We start from the raw sequence: 26,124 nt of genomic DNA, 5'->3' as shown, positions 1-26,124 counted from the left end.
ATGGTATTTCTCGCCCTGTACATGACCACAGACAAACGTATTCGTAGGCATGCAGTGACTCGTAGGCTCGTAATTTCTCTGGGGTGTACACGCTCGGTTTCTCTATTAAATACGTATATATCTCTGGCAATCTGACCACGTCTTAACATCATCCACCCACTCACTGATCGCACAAGGATCTGGCCGCCTGACACCATTTGTCTAAGTCAGCTTGTTGAGGTAATCCTTTCGCGTAGCTTGACATGCTGCTGAGTTCCGCCATATTTCTGTTGCCAAAATGTGCACGCAACCGCACCTACGTCATCACTGTTTACAACACTAAAATGATGTATAAGAATCTCAAAATTATGTGCAACTTCCACTCAGAAAGTCAGACATTTGAGCTGAACAACACAAGGAAGGAGCATTAGTGTCCCAGTGCTGTGACGCAGTCTAATCAATAGGCAAAAAATGTAAATATTGACTTCAAAAATTCTCCTTTGTCCAGACTGTATACTAGTTAGGTGATGTATTTGGTCTCGGTCTCGTCCAGCTTTAGTTCTAGCCTCAGTTTTGTCATCTGTTCGAGTGTGATCACAGCCAATAACTGAAGTATTGTGTGCAAATTTGAGTTTCAGAACAAAATGTCCTAAATGTGTTGTTTGTTCAGATCACAGTGTTTCGAATGGGCTCTGAGGGACAGCAGGATATCGAGATGTCCATCCTCACCGCTCTGCTCAAAGGTGAGAAAAGAAAAGAAAGTGTAGAATCTGAAAACCACCAATAAGACGAAGAGTTTATTTACAAAAATCACTGTTTTTGTACTATTTTTTAATGCTTGAGAGCTTTAAGCCATGTTATAAAACCTGGACGTTCTGTTTTGTGTCATTCGCACATGTTTGAGTAATCCTGCATTATTAGTCTGTTCCACCTTGTGATGTCATGAAGTAGGAGTTTTCAAGTTAACAGCTACAATATCTTTTACCTTTAGTGATTGCACTGGCTTCCTGTGCCTCAGAGAATAGACTTTAAAGCAGCTCTGCTTTTGTACAAGTCTCTCCATGGCCGAGCACCAAAGTCCATCTGTGACATGTTAGTGTCATATGAACCATCTCACACTCTGAGGACCTCAGGGACCGGCCTCCTGCTGGTGCCTAGAGTCAGGACTAAACAAGGGGAGTCAGAGTTTCAGGTTCATGCAGCTAAAACCTGGAACAGTCTGAACATGTGAGACAGACTCTTCTGTGACGCTGTTTAAATCCAGACTCAAAACATTTCTGTTTAACTGTGCAAATAACTGAAAGGTTTTCATTCCGCACTCTTCTCTCCAATTTATCTCTCTTTTTTAATCTTAATCTTCATGATTATTTATGTTTTGATTTGTTTTTATTATGATTTTAATGTATTTCTTATTCTGTAAAGCACTTTGAATTACTTTGTGTACGAATTGTGCTGTACAAATAAACTTGCCTTGCCTTGCCTAGTTCAGGAGAAATCAGGCTGATATTATCGAAATTATTCCAGTGAAGGTACATGGAGTTTGAGAACACACTAGAGCTCATCTTGTGTTACTGCATGACATCACAAGGTGGAACAGAGTGTTTTCAGTTTAAGACTACGTTTATATGATGACGGCCTGAACAGAAGACGCAGGTGTCGTGTATTCACCTTTTATTCCGCTTTTAGGACGAGTGTTTTCTGGAGGAAATCTGCGTGCATACGGTGACGCAAAAGTGTGTGGAATTCGATTGGGTTTGCATGCCAGGCGACTCGGTGATGATGCGAGGTGGTGATGGATGTGACATAAACGCGTAACGCGACCTGAGCAGATCTGACCAGATTTCTTCGTCTAGGGCAGTGGAGACGGAAACGCTACAGCAGAGCGTGTTCAACTTTTCCACTCTGGAGGGCGGTTTCAGATTTTTGCATTTCTAAGCACCCAAAACGCTCTCACCATCTAAACAAAAAAGAGGCACTTACGATAAAATATTTGGTCGTTTTTACCCACAAACTTTCTCGTATAAAGAGGCTCTGAGAGAAGAACTCAGCCTAAATCTGCAGGGTTTGTTTGTTTAAATGTGTGAATGAAACAAAACACAAGTCCAGGTCTGTTTTTAATGAAGTTTGATTAAAAAGAGATTGAACAATATTTTCATTGTTGTTCATGTTTTTCTCAAATAACTGTTTACATGTAATTTATTCTGAATCGTTTCTAAATTCATATTCGTTCCAGGGACAAACGCTTGTGCCACAGATCAGCTGAGTCTGGCTCTGGCCTGGAACAGAGTCGACATCGCACGCAACCAGATCTTTGTCTACGGACTCCACTGGCCGGTCAGCCCCAAACGCCCTGATAATTCTCCTTAAAACACAAAATAACACCAATATCTGAATTACATTTAAAATAGCACTGTGTAATTTCTGTTGGCGGCTCCATCACCTGTTTGTCTGCTCAAAAATGTTATTGTTTTGACTGAGATGCTCCACAGTATGGCATTAAAGTTATCTATCTATGACTCCACCAGGCCAAGTTACAGCTCAGAAGATATAGCTCCACCCACTGTCGGCATTCAAGTTGATTTTGTTTTTTATTTATTTATTCACTTAAAGCAATAAAACATCTGTAATAGAACAAATGCTATAAATTTGTTTAATGCCATACTGTGGAACATCCCAGACTAAGCAATAATGACTCAGTGGAGATCAGGAGGTAGCAAACCCCAGCCGAAAAGTTACCTAGTGATCTTGTTTATGTTCCTGAAATCCACATGTATTTGTTTTTAATGAGAAAACATAAAATTGTAAGTTGTAATTAATCAATAAAAAACAATTAACACAAAAAAGAAGTACATTTTTATATTTCTCAGCCCAAACTAAACCTCTGTGACTCGTGTGTGTTGCAGCCGGTGATTGGAATGGCGAGTGACCGTCCCAAAAGCCCTGGAGCTGCTCAGCGCGTGGTGACTGTGGCCGGGAAGTGGAAAGCCAAAGGGAAGAAAAACAAAGCCAAAGAAAAACCTGAACCCCCCAAAGAGACAGACCCACGCAAACTGGAGCTGCTCAACTGGGTACAGACAAGTGAATACTGCAAAACTAAAATAAGTTAAATCAGGGGTCTTCAACATTTTTCAGGTCAGGGACCCTCAAACTGATGGAGAGCTGGAGCAGGGACCCCCAACTATATATATATATATATATGTATGGCATACAGTTGTGTTTTATATTAAATTGGGCCTAGTGTCATGTATAAACAGCTACTCTGTTATTGTACATTCAGTTCTAGGGGGGTATTCCATCGAAGTCACTTAACAAGTCCAGGCTTATCCTGAAATCCTGAGCTGAATTTAGCTCCATCTCCAGTTAAAGCCAAACCAAAGTCACTCAGGCCTGTTGTCCCACTCCTCTCCCAGTTGCTCCATGGACAGAGAGGAGGCGCCCCGGGAATGAAGATGCCTCACCCCTTCCTGATGTGTGGTAGTACGTGCAGATCTTAAGTTCCGCTGTGCGTAAAAGTAAAGCTGTAATGGAACTCTTCACATGTAGCCTAGAGGAAAGGATAAAATCCGTGCAAAGGTGTTTGCAGTTTGACAGGGAGCGAGAGGTAAGGTAATGAAGAGAGAGAGACAGACGTGATGGACAAGTACACAGCCAGAACCCACTGAAAACCAGTTCATCCTCATCCTTCAAAAATGAAGAAATATAAACACATTCGATTTCTTAACCCCCTGCAGTACCTCTGCGACCTCTGAGTTAAATGGTCACATTTTTATATAGAGCTTTTCCACCTTTAAGGCTCTCAAAGTACTTAACATCAAGGAAGCACTCACCCATTCATACACAGATTCATACACCAATGTACACAGACACTGGAGACGAGATGGGTTAAGTGTCTTGCCCAAGAACACAACGACAGCATTCATCTGTGGGAGCTGGAATCACAGCAGCCAACCTGTGGGTCAGTGGATCTAATCGCTCCACCAGTTATATTTATGTCAAGAGCGGGATTTGAACCGCCAACCTTAGGATCAATGGACAATCACTCTACCAACCGAGTTAATACGTACTTGGATTGAACCGCAACTGTCAGTGGACCAGTGTTTCTATTATACACTTTTCCGTGAAGATAAGTTAGTGCAATCCTGGCAATCTAACAGAGTTCAACTGAAGTAAAATGTCTGCAAATGTGATATATCTGTTTCTCCTGTCGTAAGGCTTGATTTAGTCCTGGGTTAGATCTGGTTTAGCTGTCGTGTGGTCCCTAATCTGCATTGGAAAGAGTTATCTGTTAGTATTAGTATAGAAAGGTGTCTGAAACATGAATCCAAGTAAGTATGGCGCTCTCTCGTGTGTTTGCAGGTGAACGCTCTGGAGCAGTCTATGATGGACGCTCTGGTGTTGGACAGAGTCGACTTTGTCAAACTTCTGATCGAAAACGGAGTCAACATCCACCACTTCCTCACCATCCCCCGACTGGAGGAGCTCTACAACACGGTCAGACACATTTCAATATAACATCATTATAGCATTCAACTGAAGCTAAAGCTCAACTAAAGCATAAATACAAAGGTACACTAGGAAGCGGTGGTCGGGGTTTCGGCCTTTCATAGCTTTGCCACGTCTCTGATTATTGAACACCTTGTACTTCTGAACACTCCAGGTAGGCTGCAGCTCTAGAATATGAGGATGGAGGATAATGGGTTCCTGGTAGGGGTGTGCAAAAATATCGGAATATCGATATATCGTATCGTTTAATGTGATGATACAGTATCGATATCGTGGGCTGCTGTATCGATATATCACCAAGAGTATTTTTAGATGTGTTTTACTAAATTATTTTGTTACAGAGCTACAGTTTTGTTGCTTGTGGAGTGAAAGGAAGCTCATTTATGCAACACATTTGATATTTTTACCGTTTTGATGATTAAAATGTTTGTGTTTCATATGAACTTTGCACAAGAAGTGGTTTAACAAAGACTTTTAGTATCACAGCCACGATTTAGCCTTTATTTTTTATTGAACCATATTGAATCAATTTAAAACATATCATATCGAATCGAAAGTGCACTGTATCGAGATATGTATCGTATCGTGGCCTGTGTATCGAGGTATGTATCGTATCGGCAACTTCTTAATGATACCCAGCCTTAGTTCCTGGTAGCTTTGTGTTTGGTTCTTCTTAAAATCTCTTGCAGTTAAATGCGTCTTTTTCTTCTTCTCAACACGTTTCTTGCCACTCTGTTGACTATTTGCAACAAAACGCTTGTTCTGCGGTCACGCCCCAATATGAAAGACTTTTTACAATTTCTGACTATTTAGAGTCAGTTAAATCTTTTTTTTTTTTACCTATTGTGCCTAAGGAAAAGAAGCTGCCTAACAATTCTGCACACCTGGATATAAGGTGCTGATCTCCACACTCTGACCACACTTTCCCTTGTTAAACAATACACATCACCGGATATACAAGAAAACATGATGACGTCACATCTGCGGCGGCAGCCATTTTGGTAAAAAAAAAGCAGCTGTATCAACAAGTCAACATCAACACCGTCAACAGTTACCGGTGTACAACATCAAGAATCGTCATACAACAGTACAACATCAACATTGTCAACAGTTTTTGGCGAGTTTTAACTTTTCAAAGTAACATTTCCTCAACATTCAGTGACTTAGAGTTAGATGATGAAGTCGTGTCAAAACAATTAAATGCAAAACCTACTTCAAAATGAGATGAGTTTTCTCATGACAGACATACATAATGCAGCTGTCAACACAAACGAGCAGCCACACTGACTTTTTGTACACCAGCCACTGTGCACATGCGGAAACAAAACAAAAATGTTTTCTCGTGTGCTTAAATCCAATAAGAATCTAAGTTTGTACAGCCTGGAGTTGGAGAATATGCATAAAAATCCTCGTATGGTCAAAATACCCACTTGCCTAAATATTGTGCACACAGTATAAAACTAAAGCTCAAACTCAAGCATAAATATAAAAGTACATGTTGAAAATGTTGTAGTGATGGATCCGCCAGGTGCTGCTCATCATGAAAACATTTCTGCTTTGCCTGCTCGTCGAAATGGAAAGCAAGACAAGCAAGTGGTGGAGCCTTTACAACAAATATGCAACTTTAAGAAGGAAGAAAAGGAAGAAAAAACATGTAACGTAGTGGGTCAAATGCAGATGGAAAATCCCATTGTTGACAATAAAGTGTACTTCAGAAATGCAAGTGCAAAAATCATGGATCATATCTCATTCTCCATTCATTGCTATTAAAATAAATGTTAATTATTCTTCACAACTTGCATTTTTTCCCTCTCTTTTACAGAAACTAGGACCTCCCAACACGTTGCACTTTGTGGTCAGAGACGTAAAGAAGGTAATCCATATCTTTACTCTACAAAATCAAACTTTTCCTAAACTCGTCTCTTGTTTCCAGGGGAACCTTCCTCCGGATTACCAGATCACATTGATTGACATCGGTCTGGTGCTGGAGTTCCTGATGGGCGGAGCTTATCGCTGTAACTACACCAGGAAAACCTTCAGGACGCTCTACAACAACCTGTACGGACTCAAGCGGGTGAGGGCCTGTTTCTGATGACACTGACCAAGTATTTTTTCTGTATACACACTTGACATACATTAGGGCTGTGTAATTAACCACATTTTTATTTTTTATTTTTTAAATCAAGATCCAATAGTTTCAAATGATTCGTTTTGGGATCTTTTAATAGTGACGTCTACAGCCAATCATCTGTCATTAAAGGCATGTGGTTTGGAGATTTTAGTACTATAAATTTCTACATTTGTTGTATAAAATGCCACTAACTACAAGTCTGCTTTGAGTGTGGTCATTAAATTAAGAGAAAGACACATTTATTTGTTTAAGAAGACTGGTTCATACATGTTTGAGTAATCTTTATTCTCCTGTATTCAAGACGTCATTGCTTAGTCAGGCTGGTGCAACCTAGTGCCTCCGCTCGATTTAATTTCTCTCCAGTGACTAGGTCAGGAATCGGAATACACTAGACGGTTTGCAAGAACCCCAGAAGTTGTGGAACGCGCACAGGCCGATCAGCGAAGAGCTAAAATCAGAGTTGCGATAGCAGACTGCATACTCTATCCTCCTTTGGACTTCCTTTGTCAATACAAACGTCACATTTTTTTATTGCACTTTTAATTCGCAAGTTCGCCTCGGAAAAACGACAATGATCGTTGACAGACATGTTCACTCTCTGCTTTGTTTGCTGTTGTGCCGGCAATTACTTGGACACCACCTGAGCATTCCAGCACATTACATACATCACGACCAAATAGCAGCGATTAGTTAAATGAAAAAAGTACCCACCTACTGTTGAGCAAACAAATCCTAATGCTGCGAGGTCAGACGTTTCCACAAAGTGGAACGGTAGATGAATCAGACTAGTCATTGCTCTGATCAGCCTCTCTTTTCACTGCACCCGTTCACAACCACCGCTCTGTTCTTACCTCTTCCTCAAATTTTAGTTCTTAAAGAGTGATTTGTGTAGGATTTGGCTGCATTGCGTAGTGATTTTGGCATAAATACTTGCTACCGTGGTGTGCAGGTATCCATCAGTGGTGCCAACAACTGCATGACTCTAATAAAATTTAGCTTTTTTGATGTGATGTCTAAGGTGACAGTGAAGTACTAAAACCAATTTCTTCTTTTTTCAGCCCAAAGCTCTGAAACTTCTTGGCATGGAGGTATGTAATCACACGTTATTTAGATTTGGTTTATATTGTACAGTTTGTTTACAGTTTCACATTTTCGTTGCCAGGACGATGAACCGCGACAAAAGGGTAAAGGAAAGAAAACCAAGAAGAAAGAGGAGGAGGTCGACATTGACGTGGACGACCCCGAGGTCAGCAGGTTCCAGTACCCCTTCCACGAGCTGATGGTGTGGGCAGTTCTCATGAAGCGGCAGAAGATGGCGCTGTTCTTGTGGCAGAGGGGTGAGGAGGCCATGGCCAAAGCTCTGGTGGCCTGTAAATTGTACAAAGCCATGGCTCACGAGTCGTCTCAGAGTGAACTGGTGGACGACATCTACCAAGACCTGGAGAACAACTCAAAGTAAGGAACAGTAACAAACTTTCTATAGCTTAGAGGCCATATTGTGCAAGATGTAAGTTGTTCTTTTGTTTGTAAAATAGTTTGCCTTGAAAATTATTAGAAAAATTACTTGGACCATCTTCTTTTTCATAATAATAATGCACTGGATTTATATACATCCTTCACAGACATTACATTGCATTATGTAGTGGTGCTACGTTACTATTATAACTGCTGTGTCCCATTATGTTATTTCTATTTAATACATATCAAAAGATTGTACAAAAAAAATAACACAGCTGTCTCTTGTTCCAGAGAGTTTGGTCAGCTGGCGTATGAGCTTCTGGACCAGTCGTACAAACGTGATGAGCAGGTGGCCATGAAGCTCCTGACCTACCAACTGAAGAACTGGAGCAACTCCACCTGCCTCAAACTGGCCGTGGCCGCGAAACACCGAGACTTCATCGCTCACACCTGCAGCCAGATGCTCCTCACGGACATGTGGATGGGCTGTCTGCGCATGGGCAAAAGCAACAGCCTCAAGGTAAGATCTGGGTTTGGGCAGAACAGAGCTGCCCACTACAACGAACATGAGCTACTGGGGGTCAATCCCAAAGCCATATCTGACGGAAGATTTACTGTCCACTAGGGATCACATGATTAGTCGACTAATAGATAATTGATCCTTAAGAATTTTGTCAATCATGTTCATTTTTAATCAACAACCCAAATGTAGGTTGCTGTGCGTAGTGCAAGGCAAGGCAAGTTTATTTGTATAGCACAATTCGTACACAAAGTGCTTTACAGAAGAAGAAATACATTAAAATCAGGATAAAAACAAATCAAAACATAAATAATCATCATAAAATTAAAGATTAAAATTTAAAAAGAGAGAGAGACATTAATTACATAAATTAGCGCAAGGAGACAAGGCTGCGTCTGACAGTGCAAACACTTGGAGTTGCGGCCTCACAATCCCACATTTGGGCTCTGGCTCCTTGGAGATCACTGAATGGTAACTCAGTGAGTGTGTTTACAGCACATCAGTGTCCCGGGTATGATCGGGTTTTTTGAGTATCCCGGTTTCGTCATGGTGCATGTGAACGCAGTATCCCGATTACTGCAACATAAAGTTGAGTGCACAGGCGTCCAGACAAACACTTTTCAGTCTTTTCATCACAACAGCAGCCAAAATAAATAAAGTGAGTGAAATGACTCTTAAATAAAGCACTGTACTAAGAGCTAAGAGCAGCACTTATAGTTTATGCAAATGAGCTGTATGGTTTTAAGTTTTGTTTCTGTAAAACGTAAACAAATGTGTCAAAGCTGCATTAAAGACATTCTAATGTCAAACGGGCTGATGTGGCTCTGTAGTGGTTATGGTTTATATGTTGTAAAGTTGAGTTTATTCATGCAGATTAGTAATAGTAATAAAGATGATTATTTTAATATTAAAACGTTAATGATTAATCGAAAATCGATCATTAAGTCTCCCGACAATCTATTAAGAAAATTTTATCAAATGCCCATCCCTAGTATCCACATTGAGTAGAGCCTGTACTCCTTGTCCTACCACAAGGGTCAGTGCTTGGACCTCTTCTGTTGTCACTGTACATGCCCTCCCCTTCTTCATTATCAAACTGTCTGATGAAAACTGAATAATGAAGCATTGACCAATAATAATACTGCTAAACAACTATTAGTTATACATGAAATGCAAATAAAATCTCTCTGTATCCTGGTCCAAATCCTATAAGATGGTCACATGGGATTTGTGTAGGATCTGGCTGCATTGTGTAGTGATTTTGGCCAAAGTTCTGAGTTTTTATCAACATATAAACTTTTATGATTGCTTTGGTATTTTAGGTGATTTTGGGCATCATCTTCCCTCCGTTCATTTTACTCATGGACTTTCGTCTCGGAGATGAGTCTTCCAGTGAGGAGCCCAAAGGCAAAGATGAAGATAACAAGTCCAACAAGGTATGGACTACCACCACCAGAGCTCACTGTAATACTACTGTACTACTAATTACACCAGTGTTTTAATGTCATATCTTCTTTTTTTCTTTTTTCCAAGGATGCAGTGTCAAACGTTGACACCACCTCTAAAAAAGGAGATGAAGAGGAGGACCCAAAGGCCCATAAGAAGAGAGTTCCAATTGGGAAGAAGATTTATGAGTTTTACAACGCGCCGTTCACAAAATTCTGGTTCAACACTGTGAGTACATTTGGTTTTTGGTTTTATAATTTTACTTTTTTTCAAGCCAGGTTCTCATTGGCCCCAGGTGAATTGTTTTTTGATGTTTTTGATTGTCAAAAGTTTCGAAAATCAGAGGCCAAACAATACAAAACTACACAGGAAAAAGTGGACGGTTAAAATTTCAGGGTAAAAGTAGTTTTTTAACACAAAAAAACGTTATTTTAACTATTTGAAAAGTTAAATTGGGGGTCCAAGTTGGGCTTATTTGCCAGAGTTGATATGGTTGAAGTTAATTCAACTTCGCCAAGTGTTAATTCAACTTCCCTTAGTGTTGAATTTGGCACCTCCCTCCCACCACTTCAAACTTCTGTGAGAGAAGACCAGTTTGAACCAGTTTTGCACATAATTTCATCTTAAATTAACTAAAATAAAGTGTAAAAATAAAATACCTCTGTGTGTTGTTTAGCTAAATCAGAATAACTCTACAAAGTGTTATTTGTTTACTCTCAAACCATTAATATAACTCTTGATTTCGAGGTTAAACAGGAACTTTGATCCAGTGTTACTTAATTAACGTTTCAAAAAAGGTAAAATTAACTCTAGAACGGATTGAATCTGATTCTAAAAAAAATGATTCTGTGAGAGTCAATTTTAACACTCCACTTTTTGCTGTGTAGAATAGAAACTAGATACTCATTTGATTAGGTATCGATACTTAAAAAAGTCACATTCACGAGCTTTCCTGAATAGATTTAGAATGATCTTGAGCTGTATCAGAACAAGTATAAGAGCACAGAGACTAGTAAACGCCCATGGACCAACTATGGACCACTGAGATTACATAAATATAAGACTACAGGGTATATAAAAGAAAGTACAATGATTTAATGTTGAAAATCACATTCTGTTGTCTAAATAAAGAGTGTTATCATTGTGTTATCGACACTGTTTTGAGTCTATTAGTAATGAAATTGAGTTTGAAATGTTAATATCACAACAACACTAAATGGTCCCATCACAATATTTTTCCAGGACAGAATTTGCAGTTTGAGTATATCAAACAGAAAGATTTAAAAACCCACAGACTATAGTTTTTAACCTGTATTTTCCTCTGTTGGTGTCTATCCTTGGGCGTTGTTGTGTCAGATCTCGTACCTGGTTTATCTGATGCTCTACAACTACATCATCCTGGTGAAGATGGAGCGATGGCCGTCTCTTCAGGAGTGGATCGTCATCTCTTACATCATCACCCTGGGCCTCGAGAAAGTCCGACAGGTACCGACACCTGTAATAAATAATACCATTACAACCAGTGTTGGGAATATCAGTGCTGAAGTATAACTGAGCTACATTTTCGGTAATGGAGTAATGTAATTAATTAACTCCCCATCGTTACAACGTCGTTATCGTTACTGGGAAAGCAAAGTGACACGTTACATTTGGGTTGAATGAGGTGCCGCTGTGTCAGGCTTCATGCAGCGGACACACACATCATCAGCAGGAGCAGGGAGCTCCGGCCAAGATGATTGGTTAAGAAGTTGGGTGGGCGGAGTCTTGTTATTGTTATTGCCTTGTTGTTTCTTTTTCGCACAGTTTGACCTAAATGAGACAAACTCAACGAGAATGCGACAATGGCGACGACAAGACAGGGACATTCAAAGGCAGCGTTTTCAAACTGGAAATGCCCATACTGTTTCTCCCTTATTGAAATAAAGGGACAGAATGTGTATGTAAAGTGCAACTCAGTGCAGACTGTGGCTGGACTACTGTAATGAAAAAAAAATAAACAATCGCTGAAATGAAAAAATCACAAAAATCTGTCCACGTCTCAGCCTCCCTCACTCCAGGTCCAACTCCCCCTGAATCCTAAAGCAAGAAGAACCTCTCGCTGCTGTTCACCCCGAGCACTGGTGCAGTGAGCGTGAGCACTAGCCAAGATGGAGATGGAGCCACTGCATTAAAGCCAAACTCAATTTTTTGGGCAATAGTACATAACATGAAAAATAGCAAGTTATAGTAATGAATGACTTTTACAGCATGTTGACTCGGTTACTAACTTATGGGGGAAGTAATTTGTGGTAACTAATTACATTTTTAAAGAAAATGCCCAACACTGACTACAACTCAAGTTACTACGAACACTACTTCTAAAACTTATATGACTCTGGCTTTATTTCAACCACTACCACAACTTCTTTGACAACTTACTAACCACTGGGGTTATAGGCCGACTGTTTTAAATATGTAAAAATATACGCTGATACTTTGCAGTGACATTACGCTGGGGGGTATTGCATGTTGTGTTTATGGAGGAATGTTCAGCAGTTACCATGGTGACATAATGCACACCTTTGGAAACACAACCAAATACGTTTTTAAATGGCCTAAAACTAAAGAAATACACAAAATACATTTAAACATCACATTTTTAGAAGCCTGTGATCAAGACGAGCATTTATGGACTTGTTTAGGTTCCGTATAAGTAAGAGTGACTGAAAAACTTTTGACTAATGTTGGTAATGTTATTATTATTTGAGAGGGACTTGTTCAGCAGCACAAAATCAGACCTATTGTAGAGCAGAGTCAGTCATAGTGTTAAAACAAAGCTCAGATTAAAGTCTAACTTCAGTAACAGCCGCAGACAGAGCAGTGCCTCGGGTTAATTTCATCTCTCTGGGAATGTTGATGACATCAGCTGCAAAATATCAATATTATTCATCATGTTACACTCGTCCCTCAGATCCTGATGTCGGAGCCGGGGAAGCTGAAGCAGAAGATAAACGTGTGGCTGGAGGATTACTGGAACATCACGGACCTGGCCGCCATCTCCACCTTCCTCCTGGGGCTGTTGCTACGGTTACAGGCCGAACCCTACATGGGCTACGGCCGCGTCATCTACTGCGTGGACATCATCTTCTGGTACATCCGGGTGCTCGACATCTTCGGAGTCAACAAGTACCTGGGCCCCTATGTCATGATGATCGGGAAAATGGTGAGAACTCAAATACCAGGGGCAAGGACAAGTAAAGGTACAAAATAATAACAACACTCAAGCAGTTCAAAATAGTGGTAATAATATGAAAAATATTTGGGGAAATTGTGGTCTGGATGTAACAAACTTTTATAATTAAGCAGTTGCAATTAGAATGACAAAAATAATGCACTAAATTTCAAATTATATCTAAAACACAAGAAACACAAATTTTCACGTCATTTAATATTGTCAACATAAAGGTTTTGTCTCTTGAAGATTGACTCACAGTGGGAAGCATAACCAAAACTTTTACCCAAGAAAAAAATAAATAAAATTTTCTCTCACATCACCTTTGCAGGTTTAATGATGCTTGAAAAGGTGAAACTGGAACAGACAAATGTAAAATTACAATATGCCTGTTACAATTACAAAAATATACAGTAAACAAGATTATAAGTACAAGGTTGTAAATCCACACATTGACACCGTTTTGAGAGCTGCATGGTTTGCATGTAATTAACATGTTCCAATACTAGCATATGGGGAAGCTGGCCAAAGTGATCAAAGTAGGAGGCAGATGCAACAAAATAAAGTGTCCTTAACCCAGACAGCATTTATTTTAAAACAGACTTCTGGAGTTCATCAACAAAGGTACAAATAGACAAAAAATAAATAACTCAAAGCAAAAACACCAAACACCTGCACAGAAGTCTCTCCCCAATTGATGACACCTGCTTTGCTTTTATACCCCGCCCAGCAGGAAGTACCTCCCCCCAGATGGGTATCCAGGTAACTCCCAAAGCAAAGCAAGTCCCCTTTCAAAATAAAAATGTTTAACATAAACTAACGTGAATTTGAAATGAGACAAAGGCCGCCTTTGTCCCATAGCATTACAGGCATCACAATGCTGGAATTACAAATAATTATGACTAAAGTTGTTAAACATGGGTACAAAATACATACCGGCAATGCAACCTCAGAATAAAGAAATTTTCAGCCTTGCGGACTGTTACTTATGTTCAATAAATTTTGTTCAATAAAGTTCTGTTTAAAGCTCAGCCTGCAATTCCGAAAGTGTCCACTAGATGACACCATACACAAGCGAGATTTAAAGGTTGTATTGAGGACTTTTTTTTTGTTTCAAATTGTCAGTGAAAGTTTAAAATACCACTACAGAGACACAGCAGCCTTGTAATTATGATGACCAAAAAAAAAAAAAAAAGAATGAAAATCTATCAACTGTGGATGTAGTTGAGGCCAGATAAACATCAGCCAATAGATAACGAGGCTACATCATTTTCTATTAGCTGTTAGGTTGTTAAACTCCCTACATTTCTAGTGTAACTGACTCGCCGTCGGGCTGGGATTACGTGGTTTATGGAGCGGTTCTTAGAGGCTTTTTCAAACTGTAGCTTCCTCCGCAATTCGCACAAAGTTTGTTGCGATGGCGGACGAGAATCCACGACCAGTTCGCCGCAAAAGAAAGTTGGTTTTTGAGGTCGCTGAAAGAAGAAGAGAAGGAGAAAAGGAGCGAAGCCAAACTGAGGTGATTCTTGGAGATTCTTTCCAGCGACGGCGCGAGTGAAGCAGACGAAGGGTCTAAAAACTGACACGTCGGTCGCTAAATTACTTCTAGACAAGTCACTTCAACAGTAATTCTGAACGCACACTGGATGTAAACAAATGTGATTTCTAGAGTAAAGAGGCGGGAGGAGATGTTTCTACTGAGGCTGTGGAGGAGGAAGGTGGTGTCACACATGCACAACATTTGAAAAAGGACTGTCGCTGTATTTCTCTTCCCTTAAAAAATCCTCTATACAACCTTTAACAAAATTAAAGCCCACTGAATTACACATTTTAAACATATTTAAACAACTTTTTCCGCACAACAGAACAATCACACTGTCAAATATATTACTCAAGAAGTAAAAGTATGAGGAATGACTCAGTATTAAATTACATTTTATTTAAAAGTTAGTTAGTTCATTAATCAGTCCCACATTCCTGTAAATGTTGATGTTCAACTATTGCACAAAAGATGAATGGAGCATAAAAAAGGTGTAGGTCTACATGCAAAAAATGTAGACCTACGCAAACATTAGAATAACCATTATCCATTGAAAACTGGAAAAGTTAAACAACCAAACCTGCAGTGAAATCAATGAAAAATGTCATCTTGCCTTCACTCTCTCCACAGCAAAAAGTGAAGTGTTAAAATTGACTCTCACAGAATCAACTTTAACATTTTCTCAGAGTTTATATGAGTCCAATCTGTTCTAGAGTTAATTTAACATTTTTGGAAAAAAGTTAATTAAGTAACACTGGACCAAAGTTCCTGTTTAACCTCGAAATCCAGAGTTACATGAACGTTTTGAGAGTAAACAGATAACACTTTGTAGAGTTATTCTGATTTCGCTAAACAACACACAGAGTTGTATTATTTTATTTTTACTTTATTTGAGTTAATTTAAGATGAAATGATGTACAAAACTGGTTCAAACTGGTCTTCTTCTCACAAGAGTTTGAAATGGTGAATGGGAGGAGCCAAATTAACACTAAGAGAAGTTGAATTAACACTAGAAGAAGTTGAATTAACCTCAACCACATCAACTTTGACAAATAACCCCAACTCAAACCCCCATTTAACTTTCAAATAGTTAAAATAACACGGTTGGTGTTAAAAACTACTCTGAAATATTTTACCCTAAAATTTGAACCCTCCTTTTTGCTGTGTCCCTTCTCTCTCTTGCTCTCTATCTCTTTCTCCTTTTTGCTCTTCTCTTCCCTTTATTTCTTCCCTCTGATGCTCTCACCTTCTCTCCTGTCTTTCTTGCTCTTTCCCTCTTCCTCTTTCTCTCTTATATCCCTTCTGTTTTTCTTTCCTTACTCCCACTATCTCTCTCTCTTTCTCTCGTTGATCCCTCCCTCTTTCTCCCTCTCTCAGATGATAGACATGCTGTACTTCGTGGTGATCATGCTGGTGGTCCTGATGAGTTTCGGCGTGGCGAGACAGGCCATCCTGCACCCGGACGAGGAGCCCACGTGGCGCCTGGCGAGGAACATCTTCTACATGCCGTACTGGATGATCTACGGAGAGGTGTTTGCGGACTCCATTGACCGTAAGACTAGAGTTCATAGTAAGATCCTTCAGTCAGTCAGACCGTCTCCTCCAGGGCATCTGTGCATTCACTCCAGGACTGAAAACAACGTCAAGCACTGGGAAAGAAAATACAGTTTCCTTCAACACTTTAATATTGGCATCCTTGGTCATTTTTTTCATCTGTTTGGTCAAAGTGCATTAAAATACAAGTAATTAAAGCAATAGTGTGTAACTTTTCCTAACAACAGAGTAAAAGAAAAGCATGTTTTTTCAGTACGGATGTTTTTATTGCACTGAAAAACGTGCGTGTTTACTCTGAGCCAGCTTGCATCTCCACAAACCTGACTCATATTTGGCCATGGGTGAGGGCCTACTTCTGCTTGTTTCCATGGAAATGTGGTTCCACAGTCTGGCAGAATTCATAACTATATCAATTCAATTCATTTCAATCTTTGTTAAGAACACATGATATCTGATACAGACATATATATATATATATATATATATATATATATCCATGGAGAATGTTCCGAATTATGGCTTTAACTTCCTATTTTCACTAAATCATGCAGCTGACTTTCCATTTCCATAAAGTTACATACTTAGACTTTAATAAATAATCCATCCATCCATTTTCTTTCACTTATCCGAGCAGTCTAAGCAGGAACTCCCAGACTTCCCTCACCCCAGACACTTCCTCCAGCTCCTCCAGGGGGGTCTCAAGGCTTTCCCAGGCCAGCCCAGAGACATAGTCCCTCCAGTGTGTCCTGGGTCTTCCCCGGGGCCTCCTTCCGCTGGGACATGCCTGGAACACCTCCCTGAGGAAGGCACCCAGGAGGCATCCAGAACAGACGCCTGAGCCACCTTAACTGCTCCTCTCAACATGGAGGAGCAGCAGCTCTACTCAAAGCTCCTCCTGTGTGACTGAGCTCCTCACCTTATCTCTAAGGGAGCGCCCAGCCACAATGCAGAGAAAACTCATTTCAGCCTCTTGTATCCGCGATCTCGTCCTTTCAGTCACTACCCAGAGCTCATGACCATAGGTGAGGGGAGGGACGTAGATTAACCTGTAAATCGAGAGCTTTGACTCAGCTCCCTCTTAACCACAACAGTCCAATACAGAGACTGCATCACTGCCGAAGCTGCACCGATCCACCTGTCAATCTTACGCTCCATCCTCCCCTCACTCCTGAACAAGACCCCGAGATACTTGAACTCCTCCACTTGAGGCAGGGACTCTCCACCCACCCGGAAGACAGCAAGCCACCTTTTTCCTGTAATAAATAAGCTATAAATAATTAAGGCCCCACTGTGTAACTTTTAAGCAAAAGGAAAAAAAATGGTAAAAGTAAAAGCTTTTTTTTTTTTTTTTTTTTTTTTAAGTTTTTGTTGCACTGAAAAAGACAGACTAACACACGTCCTTACTGTAAACGTGCTTGAATCTCCACAAACCTGACTCTACCTACTTGTCTCCATGGAAACGATGTGCTGTGACTCGCCGAAGTAATTCACAATTTAAAAAAATAAAAAATCTGATCTTTTGAATGGAAAGACGTCCTAAAATATTGCACATATGAGCAGCTGAAATCCATGAACATTGATCCACTGTTTGACACAAAACATATCTCCATGGAGAATGTTCCAGAGTGTGGTTTTAACTTTCTGTTTCCATGGAATCATGCAGGTGACAAGCCACCTCCAGAAAGTTACGCACTGTTGCTTTAAATAAACTACATTTCCAAAGACATTGTCCGGGATGCTAATATTAGAGAAGGTTATTGTAATAAAAAATAAAAACAAAAACATTCTAAACCTCTTTTTTTGCTGAGGAATACAAACATAAACAAAATGCTAAAATATATCATAAATATTTATAAATGACCTGATAATATAAAAAAAATAAATAAGTAAAGTATAACAAAAACATAAACATTTTAGGATGTTATTTAAGTATTTAAAATGCACAGATGTCGTAGTAGTTATTTGAGCAGTCTCGTGGTGTAACGTCAGTATAATGTGTGCTGTGTCTGCGCCCTCTGCTGGCACGAAAATATGAATTACAAATATTTTAAAATCTTGAAATGAACTTAAAACTAACTTAAACTAAAAAACATTTTAAAAAATCTATATGTATTTACAAAGCAGGGGATGCATACACACATTTTTGTTTTTTTTTTTTAAATGTATGTAGATATTGTCCACAAAAGCATTAAAATAAATGTATTAAATAATTTGCAATAAAATGCCATTGTAAAATATATTTCTTATTTAAATATTAAATGAACTTAAAAATAAAATAAAATTAAATTACTGCTTTAACTCAGTTTTAATAAATGTTAAAATAATTGTATAAGCAAAAATAAATCCTGTTTGGGGGACCAGTCTGTGATGAAATTTTTTACTCTTATTAATGTGTCTCTCTTCTCTCCTGTTTTGTGAACAGTGTACGCCATGGAAATTAACCGTGAGTAAAAGAGACATTTATGTTTTCATTTTCACATTTATAGAGTTTGGTTTTAAGATTTCAGTGATTCAAGTATTTTTTTTTTATTGAACGTATAAAAACTTGATATTATTAGTGATATTAAAATGTTTTTTCAAGTCATCAAAGTAGAATAAAATGAGTTATTTTTATTGACTGTTCAGCCATTTTTGCCTGTAACAATGTAAATGTATGATTTCTGGTGGTCGTTGTGGAAGAAAAATGCACCAAAGCTTTAGTAGTATTATTAAATCCTTCACTAAAGCTCCTGTACAGACTGTTGTGTTCCGTCCTCACAGCCCCGTGTGGTGAGAACATGTACGACGAGGACGGGAAGAAGCTGCCGCCCTGTATCCCCGGGGCCTGGCTCACTCCCGCCATCATGGCCTGTTACCTGCTCGTGGCCAACATCCTCCTGGTGAACCTGCTCATCGCCGTCTTCAAGTGAGATCATGTTATTCAGATATAAGAAACTGTAGGAGCGCATTTACTAGAAAAAAATAAAAACACATGGTCACTATCAAATGCCATTTACTGACATTTAATAAAGCAAAAAGTTGTAAAAACTCCAGAACAAAAAATATGAAAACGTAAAATGCAAGAATATACAGGATACATACAGACATACAGGATTTCTAAAGACGTGTCTGTTGTGATTTTGCAGTAACACGTTCTTCGAGGTGAAGTCCATCTCTAACCAGGTGTGGAAGTTCCAGAGGTACCAGCTGATCATGACGTTCCACGACCGGCCCATCCTCCCTCCTCCTCTCATCGTGTTCCCCCACATCTACCTCACGCTCAGGAGGATCTGCTGCCGCTGCCGTCCCCGCAAGGCAGAGGGCGACCACGACGAGCATGACCGAGGACTGCGTAAGTCAAATATGTGGACATGAAATTTGAAAATATATACATGTAAATTTGATTTGACAGCCTTAAAAATGTAAATACAATACACACATGCAAACACTGCATCGAGAAACTCTGTACTACACACACCCTCCCCACCCCCTCACCCCCCCATTAAAAAAAAAATATTTATTTTATTTTATTTATTTATTTAATAGGGACAGTGCATATTAATGAACATCTACAACATTGCAGTGTAAATATGCCAGATTATAGCAAGACTGCTCATTTCCATCTGTAGTCCCTCGGCAGGTAACACCACAAATTTAAACAAAGCAAAAACAAGTAACAAATCTATACTAAAAGTGTCCACAAGTCTGGTTTTTCTTTAGCCACTCTTTTAAGGAGGACTTGAAGGTGGCAAGAGTTGAAGTTTCTCTTATGATAGTGGCAGACTGTTCCAGAATTTTGTGCCTCTGCCTGAGAGCACACCTTGTCCGAATGTTGTGCGTCTGTGTGGGACGTCACAGTTCCCCGGGCTGTGGCCCTAGTTCCCATCCCACTCACAGTCTTTACTTTAATAAAAATCCTGTAATGGAGGAGGGGCAAGTCCATGCAAATTGTTTTATTATTATTATTATTATTATTATTATTATTATTATTATTATTATTATTATTATTATTATTATTATTATTATATTATTATTATATTATATATTATTAGTATGTGTGTTTAGTTAAATCTGTCTTGTTGTGAATGTGTTGGGTATCCAATCCCTCAACTTGACAAATTATTTTAAAAAAACAAAAAACAAAAAAACAAAAACAACAACAACAAAAAAACAAACAAACATGTGGACCTGAAGAATGACAGTGTCCTTGAGCAAGACACTTCACCCATCTTCCATAGAAAGCCTCACTTCTCTCAGTCTGGCCCAGCTGAGGCAACTGAAGGAGATTACCACCACTAAATATGGAATAAACTTATGATGACTAATAAACTGTAAAGTGAAAAATAAACAGTACAGTAATATATATATATATATATATATATATATATATATATATATATATATATTATATATTATATATTATTTATATATTTTATATATAATTGATATTCTATTTTAATTCTTCTAGTATTTATTTGAAGTTCCTATATAATGATATATTCAATTTTATCCATCTCTACTATAATAAAGTCGTTCTATATGTAATGAAATATGATTTAGGCTATGGTAAATGTCTAAATGACCATGCCTTCGTTCATGTGTTCACTCTGATTCACTCTGGTTCATGTGTTCACCGTGGTTCATGTGTTTCAGAGCTGGTGCTGAGCCCAGAGGAGCTGAAGAGTTTGTATGAGTTCGAGGAGCAGTGTGTGGAGGAATATTTCAGGGAGAAGGAGGACGAGAAACAGTCCTCCAACAACGAGCGCATCCGGGTCACATCTGAGAGGTACGAGTCTATAAGTTGTAGTAATTCCAGCTAAATCAGTTCTTTGTGATCAGATTATGTTAAAACAAAGGTCAGATTAAAGTATAACTTGAGCAACAGCTTCAGACAAAGCAGTCCCTACATTTAACATCACACCCCCAAAGACTATTGACGACATCAGCTGCAAAGTATCAATAAAATCCAAACGCATTATTGTTATGTTTCTGTGATTTGTACTGACTTTGCTGTTGCGTTGTCAGGGTGGAGAACATGTTCATGCGTCTGGAGGAGGTGAACGAGAGGGAGCACTCCATGAAGGCCTCCCTGCAGACCGTGGACCTGCGCCTGGGTCAGCTCGAGGAGTTCTCCGGGCGAATGATGAACGCTCTGGAGAAACTGGCCGGGATAGACCGCTCCCAGCTGGTCCGCTCCAGATCCAGAGACTCGTCCGTCTGCGACCCCTCGGCCCTGATGAGACACGGGAGCATCAACAGCTCGGACGGGTACAGTCTGTACAGGTACCAACTCGAGACGGACGACAAGGGGACGGTCGCCACGGAGACGGAGGAGAGGAAGAGTCAGCTCAGTCCGGAGAGGAGAGGTCCAACAGAGAAAGGCACAGGTGCAGGTAATACAGACTTTTAGATCAAGAATTTATTCCTTTATGTACTTATTATGTAACTGGTTTCCTAATAATTTAAACATGTTTCTTAATATTTGTGTTTAGGTTAGTTTGCTTTATTCATACCCATAGGTAAATTTGTTTTGCAGATTTGAGAGGCTGGTCTCACAATTCACATTTCATTCATTCACACTCGACACAATAAACACGTATAAAAACAAAATGACAAATAACGTAACGTAAAGCTCCAGTGCAGAATCGTTTTGTTCCATGAATCATTAATAAATTCATCACACTTGGCTAAAAATCACAATAAATATTAAATATATAAAAAACATGATTTTCCAAGACTAAAATCTTCTAAAATCGATAGATAAATAGATTACAATTTATTCATAAGTACAACAGCAGCTGGAACGAAGCCTTTTAAGAAGATGTTGAACATCTTTAAGCAATTTCATTTATTACATTTTTTTGTGTCTTGTCATTATATTTTGTCAGATTTTTTGCTGTTATTTTTACTTATATTTCTATATTTTATTTAACTTAGTATAATATGACTTCACTTAAATTTTTGGGGGAAAATGTGTCAATTTTTATTCATTTAAAGATGTGTAAATAAAACTTGCACAATATTCTGATGGAGGATGCGCCACCTGCTTGTCTTAATGGAGATGCTTTTGGGATGTTCCACACTATGGCATTAAACTAAACTTATATAGTGTTTATATATATACTATATACTTATATATATTACAGATATGCATTCTTACTAGGGATGCACCAATACCAATACTGGTATTGAATATCGATGGCAATCTAAGAAACTGAGCTGGATCAAGTATCAGTTCTATGATATCAGTTCAGCTGATGTCGTGGTTGGGCGTTTTATTTGATGTAAGACTATTTACTTCTATTCATACAAAACTATTCAACTAGATTAATTTTGTAGAAAATGTTTTTATGGAAATAAAAATGCCTGTAATTTGGTTTGGTAGCATCACATGTTTTTCTCCAAACAGATCAGGTCAGATATGTTTAAAGAGCCATTAAACAGCCTCCTGAAGCTTTACTCCCCTAAGCAAAATCAAAAAAATCCTCCAGAGTTGGCAGTGACTTCACAATGCCCAGCGGTGCCAGTGGAGGGGACAAGGGTGAGAGGGGCTCCTCACGTACTGCCCATAGACGCCACGTCAATAACCTGCATCTGACTCATTGGCGGCCGTTAGTCCAACCGGAAAATTCAAATGCACTGGCCATTACAGACCGTTACAGACACGGCTTTGACCCAAAAGTCAGATTTTTAACAAATATGCACTAAAATACCAAAATAAGGCCGGGGATAATCAGTAGAAATAAGTGATTTTGGTGTTTAGTGGCCCTTTAATGCCATACTGCAAAACATTTCAGGTAAAGCTGTGGCATCTCCATGGAGGCAAATAAGTTTCTGACCTCTTTCCTGAAAAGTTACACCTTGTACTTAAAAAAACAAAACAAAAACAAACATAATATTATTCATGTCTTGTTCACATATTTATGCTTTTGATTCCAGCCGAGCCCAGTGCTGCGGTGAAGGAGTTTGGCACGACTCTGGAGGTGAGCGGGCAGAAGGAGCGAAGACCCTCTGTATCTTCTAACGTGGACATCCTGATCACACCCAGCGAATCAGAACCCCCGAAACCAGACCAAGACCAAGACCAAGACCAGCCCACTCTGAGTCCTGATCCAACCCAAACGACGCCAACGACTGCAGACAAACCCAAACTGGAGGCTACCACTTCATACCCCCTCGAAAAAGCCAAAGTTATGCAATTTTTATCATCTCCGTCTTTCACCTCTCCTCCCGCTCGAAGAAGAGCCATGAGCAACCAATGGGCAACTAGTTTTACAATGGAGCAGGGGTCCAAATCTCCCATCGTGCACCGCTGGGGGTCAGAACACAAAAAAGTGCACCCCTGTTCGACTTTGGGGCAAGCTTCGGCAGTTTCGGTGGAGAAATTCGAGATACGAAGCAGTGACTCAAAACAAGGAGAAGAGGAGGACGATGAGGACGAGGAGGAGAGGAGGTACCCGGTGCTCAGGTCCAAAAGTCTGAACGAAAAACCGAGAAAGAAGAGAAAAGAGGAAGGAGAGAAGCCGCGTGGGGCGAGCAGCGTCAAAGATCTGGTGTCTGCGTTTAGCTCCAGGACTGAGGGACAACCAGACTCATGAGAACTCAACTTTTTTGCTGCTAAACTGTGGATATAGTGTTTGAAAAGTGTTACCTACTGTTTCTAGTCCCTTTTTTTTTGGGTGAAAACTGGGTAAATTTGCAGCTTTGTGCTAAAAAATGTATAAAAATACATGTGTACTGGCTCCCGTGGCTGTTATAATTTCAGGTAGTACACAGCAAAAAGTGGAGTGTTAAAATTGACTCTCACAGAATCAACTTTAACATTTTCTCAGAGTTTATATGAATCCAATCTGTTCTAGAGTTAATTTTACTTTTTTGGAAAAGTTAATTAAGTAACACTGGACCAAAAGTTCCTGTTTAACCCCGAAATCCAGAGTTATATTAACGTTTTTGAGAGTAAACAGATAACACTTTGTAGAGTTATTCTGATTTCGCTGAACAACATACAGAGGTGTTTTATTTTATTTTTACTTTATTTTAGTTAATTTAAGATGAAATTATGTACAAAACTGGTTCAAACTGGTCTTCTTCTCACAAGAGTTTGAAGTGGTGGATGGGAGGAGCCAAATTAACACTAAGAGAAGTTGAATTAACACTAAGAGAAGTTGAATTAACACTAGAGAAAGTTAAATTAACACTAGAGGAAGTTGAATTAACACTAAGAGAAGTTGAATTAACACTAGAGGAAGTTGAATTAACACTAGAGGAAGTTGAATTAACACTAAGAGAAGTTGAATTAACACTAGAGGAAGTTGAATTAACACTAAGAGAAGTTGAATTAACCTCAACCACATCAACTCTGACAAATAACCCCAACTCAAACCCCCATTTAACTTTCAAACAGTTAAAATAACACTTTTGGTGTAAAAATAACTCTGAAATATTTTACCCTAAAATTTTAACCCTCCAGTTTTTGCTGTGTAGGTGACATCACTCAGGACTGCTCTGATCACAGCCGGGTGTTTCTGACTACAGACACCAGGCTGCAGGAAGACAAAGTTTCGAGTGTGGATACCTGTTCGACCAATCACCTTGCTCCTTATACCTCCAGGTCTCCGCTCACTCTCCCCTTTAATCCTCCAGGTGCTGCTCAGTTTAGCAGCTCACTTAAATGTGTCAGTGGTAGTGAGTCAGTTCTCCCGACATCTGTTGTAAATGCGTTCCATGGCAACAGCTGGGGAAAATATGGATGCCCGAGAAAGTTTAATGTCCAACTGACTCGGTCTGCACCAAACTAGCCCGAGTTTGTGTTTTAGAACCCCGATTTGACTGGCCGTTCCATTGCACTTTCTCGAGGTGGAGGTCGGTTTTCTCCAAGTCCTGAGCACAATAGAAGGCAGCATTAGTCCGACTTTAAAGGGCACATACACTCCTCATCAAAATTTTAAGTTGCAAGAAGTCACATTTTGCACTGTTTAATTTTAAGAAGGTTCTAAGTGCTTCAAAATACAAAAAGAAGAAATGGGAATGAGACAAGAAAAAAACTGAGTAAACAATTTATTGCAAACAACTATTAAACTGAAATAGGCTGTTCATCAGGTGATCAAAAGTTTAAGACCACATCTCAAAAAAAAAAAAGGGGCTCAGTAATGAGTAGCTGTGCCGTTCTTGTTAATCACCTCAAAAATTCATTTCGTCATGGCTTGATTCTAGTGTTTCCAGAAGGACAGTGGGAGTGTTGCTCCATGTGGTGAAGGTGGCTTCACTTAATAGTTGTTTGCAATAAACTCATTTTTTAAATTTTTTATTTGCCATTTATTCAGTGCTTTTTTTTTTTTTTTTTGTCCACATAAGTCACAGTATACATGCCCTATCCCCCCCACACACATAAAATCAATATAAAAGTAGAATGTAGATAAAAAAAGAAAAGAAAATTAACTAAATAATTATACAATAAATAACATAATAGCAATGATGAAGATGATGATGATGATACTTAATAATGAAAAGGATTATATATGTATATAATACATATAACATACATATACTAAACATATACCACATACAATATGCATTCATACAATATGTACACCATATATACATACACCACATCTAATATATATATACAGACACATATATACATACATATATGCACACATACACATATACATACATACAAATAGATAAAATAAATAAATAAATAATATCAACATATTTTCTTGTCCCATTTCTTCTTTTTGCATTGTGAAGCACAACTTAGAACCTTCTTTAGATCCATCAGTGCAAAATGTGAATTCTTGCAG

At 39.0% G+C, this 26,124-nt stretch overlaps 1 protein-coding gene across 1 annotated transcript; it reads left to right on the top strand.

The window, feature by feature from the left end:
* On the top strand, positions 1–23,919 carry LOC110169042 (transient receptor potential cation channel subfamily M member 1). Its single transcript, XM_055154347.1, has 21 exons — positions 1–69; positions 650–722; positions 2,213–2,313; positions 2,883–3,047; positions 4,336–4,470; positions 6,305–6,355; positions 6,416–6,556; positions 7,672–7,701; positions 7,776–8,068; positions 8,363–8,591; positions 9,914–10,027; positions 10,125–10,265; positions 11,394–11,522; positions 12,988–13,239; positions 16,166–16,340; positions 18,765–18,785; positions 19,103–19,247; positions 19,468–19,673; positions 20,975–21,107; positions 21,347–21,714; positions 23,261–23,919. The coding sequence occupies exons 1-21, from the start codon at positions 1–3 to the stop codon at positions 23,917–23,919; spliced, it is 3,630 nt and encodes a 1,209-aa protein (XP_055010322.1).
* Positions 23,920–26,124: the final 2,205 nt, after the last annotated feature.

The sequence above is a fragment of the Boleophthalmus pectinirostris genome, unplaced genomic scaffold (genome assembly GCF_026225935.1).
Source record: "Boleophthalmus pectinirostris isolate CB_2022bp ecotype Guang Dong unplaced genomic scaffold, ASM2622593v1 HiC_scaffold_19, whole genome shotgun sequence".
Lineage (NCBI taxonomy): Eukaryota > Metazoa > Chordata > Actinopteri > Gobiiformes > Gobiidae > Boleophthalmus > Boleophthalmus pectinirostris.
Note: the sequence above shows the minus strand (reverse complement) of the source record. Positions and strands in the feature narration are given on the sequence as shown.